The 11,364-nt window shown below is 37.7% G+C and overlaps 2 protein-coding genes across 6 annotated transcripts in view; both read right to left on the reverse strand.

Annotated features, from left to right (window-relative positions):
- Window positions 1-5,331, reverse strand: part of CPSF100 (cleavage and polyadenylation specificity factor 100) — a 38,828-nt gene extending 33,497 nt beyond the window's left edge. Inside the window, exons 1-2 of the mRNA XM_088961698.1 lie at window positions 4,918-5,331; window positions 95-263 (exon numbers count right to left, since the gene is read on the reverse strand). Coding sequence (XP_088817824.1) covers window positions 95-263; window positions 4,918-5,066 — 318 coding nt within the window. The 5' untranslated portion in view covers window positions 5,067-5,331. The remainder of the gene's footprint in view (window positions 1-94; window positions 264-4,917) is intronic.
- A 1,696-nt stretch (window positions 5,332-7,027) lies between these two features.
- On the reverse strand, window positions 7,028-11,154 carry LOC148879935 (uncharacterized). 5 transcript variants are annotated; one of them, XM_088961700.1, is made up of 4 exons: window positions 10,774-11,123; window positions 9,768-9,842; window positions 9,287-9,328; window positions 8,726-9,156 (listed from the first exon to the last, which is right to left on the reverse strand). In XM_088961700.1, exons 1-4 carry the CDS (start codon window positions 11,027-11,029, stop codon window positions 9,140-9,142), a joined length of 390 nt encoding a protein of 129 aa, XP_088817826.1. In that variant the 5' UTR covers window positions 11,030-11,123; the 3' UTR covers window positions 8,726-9,139. The 5 variants fall into 5 exon arrangements, with proteins under 5 accessions (XP_088817827.1, XP_088817829.1, XP_088817826.1 ...); XM_088961701.1 differs by lacking the exons at window positions 8,726-9,156; window positions 9,287-9,328 and adding an exon at window positions 7,028-7,322; XM_088961703.1 differs by lacking the exons at window positions 8,726-9,156; window positions 9,287-9,328 and adding an exon at window positions 7,028-7,327 and having other exon boundaries at window positions 10,774-11,119.
- Between the last annotated feature and the right edge of the window lie 210 nt (window positions 11,155-11,364).

The following is an 11,364-nucleotide window of genomic DNA, read 5'->3' on the forward strand; positions in this document are numbered from 1 at the left end:
ATGGTTACCCCATACCAGCCAGAAGACACTCATCATAAATATACATCATTAAACATAAGAAACAAAAGAATTCAAGAGTCAGAAAAATCTTCACCTTCCGTGAGAGATAGTGATCATACATGGTTAGGAGGCCTAGTCTGTACACAGGCTCTGTCGAATAAACTGGAGCAGACAGTGCAAGGTGTTTCATGGCATATGGCAAAGCACCAAGATGAAGTATATCTGGATGTGATAGCAAAACAGCATCTATGGTTGAAGATATCCTGCATATCCATGACAAGCCTTTAGGAAACTAAACCAACTTTGTGCAATCAGAGTGCCAACTCATTATAAAACTAGCAATCTTGAATTTCTTCTTAAAGAAAACCAAAAAAAAAAACACTTCTTATTCATCAAAAGAAATGTTAAAAACAATCTTGTATGATTGCTACCTGAATTGGTCATGTTCATGTGTTAGGCCAAGGATTACCTTCAAGACATGTAAAAAGGTGAAAAAATTGTTCCAAAATCTCTTTATATTTTTCTTTAACTTCTTCCGGTGGAATCTAAGGCTTCATGGAATATACCAAATGTCTGATTGCCCTCTGCATAGAGTAGATAGAACCACTTTTTTTTGGTGGAACTAAAGTCAATTACAAGTATATCTATTGAATGAGAATCATGATGACAGAACCACTGTAAGAAGATGTAAAAGCCATAAAATCATCCTAAAATGTGACAAGTGATTCATAATCCACAAGTGACTCATAATCCACAAGTGACCATCAAAACAGCATATTAATAATCCACATTTCACTGTTTTCCTTGATTGGGTTGCTCTTAGCTCCAAAGGTCCCTTACTTGTGTATATGCATACTCTTTCCATGAAGCAAACATGTCATAAAGGATTAAGGGCTCCACAAAGCATGATCCCAGGCACAAACACCTTCATATGCCAAGCATATCCCAACTTGCTGAAATAAAATGGTAGCACCCAATTCATTTGAAATCAATCCAAAAAATGGTTTCAAACCTGAAATGCGAAGTGAGAACTTAAGAAATTGCTACAGTTACCAACAATAGTTCTCCTTAGGTATGCACCACTTGGAGATTGAGTTATTTCTTGGAATTAAATAATCAACAGTGAGATTCATATCCCAAAAAGTACATTAAGAGCCCTTTGCTAGGATATCAGCTTCCAAACGAAAACCACCAGAAAAAGTCCCTTTTCTCAGTAAATAACAGTACATACCTATTTCTTTTGAATCTTAAGTTTCAAGCCCTTTCATCATCTCCTTTCCCCCCCCCCCCGCCACCCACCCCCCCACACACACACAAAAATGAATTAAGATGAATGCAATTAGATAAGTACAAACCCCAAGGGTGTCAGGAAAAAATAAAATAAAAAATGGCACACTAGGGGCTCCTCTAAACGTTATATATGAAAACTATGATAAATTGGCATGCAGGGTCTCAAAAGAAAAGGCATTTACTTCTGAATTCTGATCAATTGCTCCCCACCCACCAAAAAAACAACAAAAAAGGAGTTTATTAATCTCTAGGGTCTGCGGAATGAGAGGAAAGATTTAGAAAGACTCCCAAGTCCCAATTTTGGGAAGCCCATATCTGATATGCAATGTAGGCAAGTATGCAAGATCACGGATGTACCGCAGGCAATGGTTTATGGTTCATCAAGACCAAGAAAGCAGCATCTTCCACCAAAACAATGCTAAACAGGTGGAAGCGAAGCTGGAAAAAGAGAAGCCACTGGAAGTTCTACTATATATATATGGCCCTCTGTACAAGTAGTTTCTATACAAGAACATTCCTTTAAGGACCCCCCAAAAAAATCTATGTTCAAAAAAGAGAAAGAGAAGTCATCAGAACTGAAACATGTAAGAGTAGACAACCAAGCTCTCAACATGTCAACTGCACAATTGATAGCATCCTCCTCTGAATTAGATTTCTCTACCGTTCCTTTCAGACCAGATTGCCCACAAAACTGCTAGAGGCACCACATCCCAACAAGCTCTCCCTTTCTTGGACATTCTGTGCACCCACCACCCAGTTAGCAAGGTCTTCACTGAAGCAGGAAAGCACCCATAAACTGGAACAGCTTATTCCAGACATTATAAGAGAAATTGCAGAATAGGAACAAATAATTCACAGATTCCCTATGCTCGTTACAAAAAGCACACTCCAGGCCTGTTAGATTAGCTCCTTTTCTGACCAGCAATTCCTTGGTTAAGCACCTTTCCCATGCCACCACCCACTCAAAAATTTTAACTTTTGACTTTTGAGGGTGCTGTGTTTCCCCAAATGGCTTTGTAAGGAAAGGATCTGTCTTTCTCTCCCAACAAGCCAACATAAAAGGACCTGACTGAGAAGGTACCTGACTTGGACCATCTCCACTGTCTAATCTCTTGTCCAACCACATTGACTTGCTGATTATACACCAAGGACATCAATTCAACTACTAACTACACCTCCCAGTAAAAAAAATCCTTCTACCTGAAAGCAATCTGCTATTATAGCTTCTTTGTTGCAAGCCAAAACAAACAACTCTGAAAATTTTCTTTCAGAGTCAATTCATCACACCAAGGGCAAGGGACAAACCAGAATTTTATTCTAGTCCCATTGCCAAGAAGGTATATCTTATTCCTTTCAAGAAATTAGGGAAGACTTTACAAATTCTCCTCCATACTCCACAACCATAAGACAACCTAGAGTCCAAAGCATACCAACCGTTATCACTTAATCCATACTTCTCAACAATCAGCTCCCTCCACAAGTCATTGCGATTTGTACAAAAGCTCCATAACTACCTGTCCAAAAGAACAATCTTGAAAGTTTTTTCTTTTCCCAAGTCCTCCACAAGCTATAGGTTTGCAAATATTCTCCCATCTCACCAAATCATATTTCTCTTCGTCTTTCCAAACTTTCCACAAGAATCCCCCATATCCTTCTCTAATTTTTCTGCACCTCCCTTGGAATTGGAAAAAGAGACAAATAATAAGCCGGTAGGCTTGTAAGGACACTCTGTATTAGAGTTAACTTACCCCCCTTAGATAGAAAGCAGGCCTTCCAAGTTGCTAGTTTCTCATTGACCTTATCCACGACTGGATCCCAAATGCTTTTTGAAGTATATCTGGCACCTAGGGGTAAAGCCAAATAATTAGTTGGAATTTTCCCCACTTGACAGCAAGAACCTCTGCCAGATTTGACATAATACCCACATCTCCTATTGCCACCATCTCACTCTTTGCCATATTGACCTTCAAACCTGAGACCACCCCAAACCAGCATAGGAGATGTCTCAAACTGGAACCATTACTCTTCACTTCAAACCCTTCTAAAAGACCTACCTCAAAGGCTATTTCAGTCATTTGGCTTAAGCCCTCCAAAACTATAAGGAACAATATGGGAGACAAAGGATCCCCTTGTCTTAATCCTCTTGAGCTCTTGAAATCCTCTTGCAGAGCCATTTATTAAAATGGAAAATTTGGGAGTTGTTGTGCAAATTTTGATCCAATTCCTCCACTTCTGCCCAAAGCTCATTCTACTCAACATATAATCCAAAAATCCTACTGAACATGATTGAATGCCTTTCCCAAATCAACCTTAATGATTGAATGCCTTTCCTTTTTTTTTCTTTTTACTTTTTTTCCTGTATTTTCATATCAGATGTGCATGAGGTGCAAGAGGCGTACGCCTCTAGCATGCCTCATGAGAAAAGCGCAAGAGGCGTACACCTCAGAGGTGTCAGCGCCTCTGGCATACGCCTCAGGGCGTTTTGGGAGCGCCTCCAGGCGTACGCCTCCCACGCCTTTTAAAACACTGATTTAAATACCAATAAGATGTGCAAATCAAAGTTTCAGCACCATGATTAAAGCATTCTTTTACCTCACACCCTATCTAGCAATGTCTAGTTATGCCAAGGGATATCAACTTCAAACAAAGCTCTATTTGATAATAAGTTAAGTGAACAAATATGCTGATAAGTGCATTGTTTTGTCAAGGTGTCTGTATAGCTAGAAGCCTAGAACCTTCGTGGTAAATAGCATCCCCTAGGTCACAAAATATGTGCCTAACAAGCAAACTAATACATAAGTACATAGAATAACTTGAGTTCTCCCTTTGATGCCAACAAATAGTCAAATATAATGGTTATGAACTTATGATCCTCTGACTGTCTTGGTTTCTACATTATTACACACTCCATTCATGTGTGAAATTGTGGATGATGGAACAATAAAACATCTACATGACCAGCGACCAGCATCATCCAGAAAAATAACCACGTTCCCCCCTTATCTGGTTCCTAATGAGTTGAAGGATTATATGGAATCCATAACTACGAAACTTACAATAGCATATTTCGGCTGAGTAAGATAGAATACTCTATCTACTATATTTCTATAATTCTATTATTGTTTGGCTAATCAAAGGCTTCATGCCACAGTGAGAAAGAAAGGTGTATAAAGAAGATTTGGAAGCCAGATTATGTCATCTAGATAATGCAAAGTACCAACCAGCAACTCATAAAAGAGCCTTGTAAGATACCTATTTCTTTACCATTCTTCTTTTATTAAATTTGACAAAAACGTAATTATCTGCCACGAAAAATTAAGGATTACAGCCATTCTTCCACGTTTAATCGTCTGTAGTAGTATAGTGTTTCAGGCAATAATAAGAAAGAAATTAGAAACGCATTTTAAGAAGAATAAGAAGAAGAAAGAAAGAAAGAAAACTAGACTACTTCTAATGAATCCAAAATGAAAATTTCAAGTAGGCATTAAGAGATGCCTCGCAAGTAGCTATTTCTTTAGAAAAAAAAAAGTTTCAACATCAATTCCCCGTCCAGTAAACACTGAGAAGGGGAAGAACAGAGGCAAACAAAATGAATTGGATAAGAGGGGAATAAGATTGAGCATTGACCTCGAGAGTGGTTGAAGAAGACTAGTGTCAAAGAGATCGTTCCATCCGCAATCAACAAGGAAGTTGAAACCGTCGATAGAGAGAAGGTAACAAAGAGGGTTTTCGTTGTACACTCCACAGAGTGGAGTGACCTGTACCGAAGTTCCCATGGCGCCTTTACTGTGCCTCTCCTGTGTTTCGGAAATACCGTGGAAGTGTGAAATGGAGGTACAGAGAGCGCCGAGTTTAATTTCGGGGCTTATAGTGGTTCATACGGCAACCCAAACCAAGGATTTGTAAATGCGCGGTCGAAATCGGCTTACCCGATTTAATTGAAACTGGACCGTGGAAGCAAAAGATTGGTCTAGGTCTATGGACCGAGGGATCCATAAAAACGGTCTTTGGCTAACGCTCTTGCAGCAAACCTATCACCTTGGGGAGACCGAATTTAGTCCTCACAAAATGTTTTATTCATGAAGAGATATTCTCAATATAGGGATACAAGTATTGTTAGGACGGTATAAGGATAAATTTTGTGAGGACTGAATCTGGATTCATTTCCGGGTCTCTGAATAGTTTATTTGCAAGACCTGAGCCAATTGAACTGTGAATTATTTCAACTGATCAGCGGGCTATAATTAGATATTAATTCTCTTTTTTTTTTTACCAACTCCATCATTAATAAAGTTGACCCATTTGACAAGGATGATTAAACAAACATACGAGGCTCCGATCCACCAATCAAAAGGAAAAGTAATTCCATTTCCAAGATGATTTTCAAAAACATTGGTACAAGGGCAATAAATGGACTTTGTTCTCATAGACAATGAACTAGTAAGCAAAACATGTTTAAGCAATAAAAGGAATAGAGGATGGCTCCATAATAAGGTTACCAAAATGTCCTTACAAACTTGGTATTAGGATTTAGGAAGATCTCATTCAAGTATGAAATGGTTTATTTACCACAAAAATCTAACATTCGAGAGGTGGGGTGGGGTGCAAGCTTACTTCTAAAAGTTGATTATGAAATGACTTTGATGGTCATTGGACAATAAGGTTACATTTGGCAAGCAAGCAAAGAAGACACATGGTAGCGTTTATTAAAGTTACATTCGCTAAGAATGCAAAATAGATACAGAAAGTTCATTGGTAAGATGTATGGGTTCCTAATAGCGTCTTTTCATACTTGTTTTCTAAGCTAACACCTCAATGGTCATTGGGAATGGGAGAGTCTAGAAATTTTAATTCCGTTTGGTTGGATAGAATTGGAATCTCATTCTCATTCCTGGTGGAATGATATTCCACCTAAGGTTTAAAATATTGATATACCCGGCATATTGGGTCATATCGGTACTGATTTTTTTATTTTTATTATTATTTTTTTAAAACCAGTTCAAGGGGGCGGTTTAAGGCTCATCCACCCCGTAAACCGGTCAGAACCCTGATACACCCCCTGTAGGGGCATATCAGGGAGCTTCTGAAACGATATGTAACGATACTTTAAACCTTGATTCCGCCATTTAAGAGAATGGCCATTTCCTCCCTCTTCTTTGAAAATGAGAATGAGTTTCAATTGATTCCGATTCCTACATGAAACCAAACAGGTAGGAGAAATATATAATTAATTTAGATTCCAATTCCAACTGCCAACCAAACAAATTCTTATTGTATTTGATACGTTAGTATGGCTATTAACATCTCAAACCGTCAATTTTCATTATTTATTGTTTGTACTGATACCATACGCACGACATAACGTGAGATTGATGTATTTATTATTCAAACGCAATTGAGCACGCTTTGACATACGGCAACATAGGCTCAGTTTTGGAAGGAATACAAGTAGAAATATATAGAGTGCAAAGGTTTGCATTTTGTATTATTTTGTATACGGGAAAATCTATAATGTGGAAAAGATATGGTATGGAAAGAGTTTTGAGTCTTTTGACCAATCAAAACTCACCCATGAATTTTGATAAATAACACCTAATTGGCTAGATTCCAATTGATTGGTCAAAAGTTTTTTAAATATCGCATATTTTCCATATCATAGTCGTACCCTTTGTATACATATTTGTAATTTTGTATTTATACTCTTTTCAAACTGAGCAATAGGAAAAAAAGCACAACATTGCAATTCAGAGCATGGTTCAAACTTCAAATTATAATACGTATAACACTGTATCGTACAATACGTATCACACCAATACATAAGATACATTGAGAAGTGGAGTTACACTTTAGCTCCAACATGCCAACCAAACCAAAACACAGCCATGCTGTACCCATTTTTGGGAGCACCTCGAACTTCACATTGTAATAGCATGAAGAAAAGAGTCTCGATCAGGTAGGCACGTCGTTATAAACATGTTAAATGAACACTTTCAAATTTTTTTTTGACACATGTCCTTTGAAATACCCCCAACCTACACTTGAAAAAGATTAAAGACAACTTTTAAGAGTTGTCAGAATATTTACAAAGTGCTTACAGAATGTACTTCCTATACTGTGCCTACTGGATCTACAAACAAGGCTTGTACAATAGGCTACATAGAGTTTGGCTTGGATCAATGCAACGCCTATTTGAACAGCCTTGCATTGGGAATATCTTCATACTTATGTGCTTTATTTCATTGGGAATATCTTCCCAATGCAAGGTTGCAAGAGGCTGTTCGAACATTATGAACACGGGCTTGCACTGACCGAAGCCAAACTCGGCTACATAACCCACTCAAAGGCGAACACATCAGTCTACATGTAGCCATCTAATACAAATGGAAAATCTCTCATATTTCTGAAGCTAATATAGTAATATATGATATCTCTCATCCTGGTCAACATGAAAGGCAAGTTCAAAAGTCAGAACATCGAGGCCCTGTTCGCTTTTCGGTAAGTCATGTAAATAAGGCAATAACCATTTTAGTCATAAAAATCCATTATCAAAAAGGGCATTTTTGTCCCATTCAAGTGTTGGCAACTTTCCCCTAGGTGGGAAAGTTATTTACACACCTAGGAGATCCAGGTAAGTGGTACCCAGGAAAATAAACTTTCCCTGGTCCCCACATAAATCTGAAAAAAGAACATGGGATTCTTGGTCAATGGGAGCCAAAATCCCATTGACCAACTTTCCCCCCTCTCAAAATATGAAAAAAGAATGCCCCCCAAGAGCCTAGATGTCAAACTACCCTCATGGCTGGAATTCTGGAACTGCCAATGTTCAGAATTTTCATCATTATTTAAGCCTTATTAAATATTTTGTGTCAACAGCCACTCAGCCAGTGTTCATGATTATCATTTTTATATAAGCAATAGCTAAAATATTCTCTTTAAAGTTTTTTTCATTACCACAACCTTCTTCCCTTGTGGTTTTCCCTTGTTTAGCAGTCTAGCTATCCTTATGGACAAAAGCACACATACATTCAAGAAAGATACATGTAAAAGAATCATAATGTTGTCAGTCAATTGCTAATGACTTAACCTTAGATAAGTATTGTTTAACCTTAGATAAGTAAAGGATCATAGTATTTGCACTAGTAGTATTAAAAGATGATAAATATAGGTTTACTCAGGTAGCTCTGTAATCAACTGTGCATGCCAGACATTTTTTAACTGCACAACACTACCTAACTGACAAGGGATTAGATAAATGACCTCTTTAAAATCTGTAGGTTCCTTCCAAAATATTAGTGACACTACCTAAGGAAAACAATGCTCAGAAGATAATTATGTAATCATATTTTCTGTTTTGACAACTGACACAAAAACCAAGTCTAATCTAACTATATTACATCAAGATCATTCCATATTAACAAGAGGAAAAGATGCTGCCTTTTGACATTTCCAACCCCTGTGCATGATGCATTTAGTTTCAAGCTTTTATTTCTATCACTCAACAGAACAACACGAATACAAGTACATTTTTCTCTGTGTTACATTTAAACTGACTTTTAAATCTTTATAAGCTATACTATCAAGGAATTCTACCACATCCAGAACATTTGATCATTCTTAAATGCAATAATATGTGCACGTTCATGGACAAGTCCAAAAAATTGTTGATCAAGACTATACACTTGTTCAAAATTCCAGGCAATCTTGTCCATCAGCCACACCAGAAGTTCACTAGATGATTCCAATAGAACATAATGGGTTGTATAGTAAACTGACTGTTTTTGGTTTCATTGGGGGTGGGTATGGGGAAGAGAATACAAATACTTTTCATGTTCCCCAGCAGTCAGCAACTCTAGTTCTCTATTCTATCTGAAAATTTATTTCCAAACCAAGGAAATATTAGACACAATGTATGCCAGGCAAAAAAAAAGACAAGGTAGAAAGTTAAACAAATAAATAATACATGCAGACAAGTGAAGAATAAATTGATCCTTCTTACCAATCGAAAAGGATGCACTATTGTTCTGAGTGAGATGTACACCTAAGTATCACAACCATTGTACTTTAGCAGCATTCTCTTCATAATCTTGATGCATTAGAAATATGTTTTTGGAATAGTAGTCACAAAGTTACATTATGTTACACATCAAACAAATGATTTTAAGTAGTTACAGTACAATCAGGACTCACAAATCCAGTGAGGCTACAATTTTTGTCAGTTTTCTCAAGGATGTCTGCTCCATTTTATATATCAAGTCAAACATGGTAATACACTACTTGATCCTCTTCATATAACAGGCATGATTAAGATACAAAATCTAGCAAAGCTGAACCTAGTCAACTTTTCCTCCTTTTGAAAGCAGGATGTATGGTTCCACCTAAAGAATCAAGGTTGTCAATCATAGAAATGCATTCATTCATTCTCTTCAAAATGAGAGGCATAGAAGAGACATTATTGGAAATCTTGAGTTTAAGCATACATATTTTCTCAGCAGTCTCTGGATCCTTTTCTGCCAGTAATGCATCTTGACTTAATTGAACATGTTCTCCCCCATCTGTATAGGTTAGAAATGGCAAATACCTCAACAAGTATTAAAAAAGGCAAACCAATAAAGCAAGAAAACCTCTAAGATGATTCTTGAAAGCATTGTTGACAAAAGAGTAACAAGGTCATGTGTTCAATATCCATTTACACAGTTGATGCCTCAAATGTAGGTCCATGCAAAGTCCCTAACTAGGAACAAACTACCTATGCTGATGTGTGCACACTGTACGACCATATGTTTAAGTGACTCGAAATGAAAGCAATTACTGTTATTGATCAAAAAAAAAAAGCAATTACTGTTTATTTGCAATGCAATTTTCTTTTATTCTAAGAAGCAAAATAATGGGTAAATGTACTAAACACAGTCAATGAGCTCTCTGCCAAATAGTGAACAAAGAAACAAAAACGTGATAACATGATTAAGAAACCACGTATAACAATTTCATCCATGGTTACAGTCAATGAGCTCTCCATTAAGTTGCATTCCAAACATGTTATCTATAGTAGTGAAGGTAATACTTAAACTAAGCAGAGAAATGATTCCATTTCAACACTGTATCCCCACGCTTAAATTGGTAATGAACAACATTTTCAATTCACTCAGCTCCTAGAGCACGGAGAAAACTGAGGTTATATAAAACGGAACAAGGAAGACTTTTTTCTAAAATATGAGCATTTGGACAAAATAATCAACCCAAGTCAGAAGGTGATGCTCTGCTTTCTAGTGATGACTGCAGTATACATGCAACAATCTGTTATTTACAGTAACATAGTAGAAATCTACCTATAGAAAATATAATGAAATATACTTTCGAAAAATAATTTCCGTCTAGAGTCTCCAAAGAAGACCACCATGAGAGTGGAAGGGGCAAAAGGCAACAATATTCTCAGGATTAAGAAAAGGAAAAAAAAAAAAAAAAAAGGAAACCCTAGAAATGCACCTGGTGTACGATCTCCGGAAATTCCGGATTCGGCGGCTATGTCGAAATGAGGAAGAATGGGTCTCTGAGAAACAAGAATTGAAGAGAGTGTGCTCTTGAACTGATCCGGAAGAGTCGTTCGGTACTCGAGGATCCTTTGTGCCATTTGTTTCACTTCAGCTTCCAGCTTTTCAAGATTTTCAAGTTCCTCCTCCTCTTGGTCGTCCTCGCCCCGCTCTTCGGAGCTTAGATCTTCTAGGGTTCGAGGCTCCGCCATTTTTAATTTCTTCTTGTTGACCGTAGATCATGTGTTCGACATTAGGATTTTTAACTTTCAAATTTTGAATTCCCATTGCCTGAGCCTGCTGGAGTTAACAAGCGTCCCAAACAAGCCACTGCAGTCGCACAAGCGTCCGATGTGCGGCTGCAGTGGCTTGTTGGGACTAAACCCGGTCTCCTGGGCCTCACCTAGACCTGTTCATGGGCCGGGCCGGGCTTTTATCATTAATGAAAATTTGTTAGGCCCGAGCCCGAAGCCCGATTATGTTCACTGGTGAATGTGTTCGCCGGAACTGAGTTCGCGGTGACTATGGTCTGTGAGCTATGACCTGT

The sequence above is a fragment of the Nelumbo lutea genome, chromosome 1, assembly GCF_056320005.1.
Source record: "Nelumbo lutea isolate HS-2025 chromosome 1, American lotus-T2T, whole genome shotgun sequence".
In the NCBI taxonomy this organism is placed as follows: domain Eukaryota; kingdom Viridiplantae; phylum Streptophyta; class Magnoliopsida; order Proteales; family Nelumbonaceae; genus Nelumbo; species Nelumbo lutea.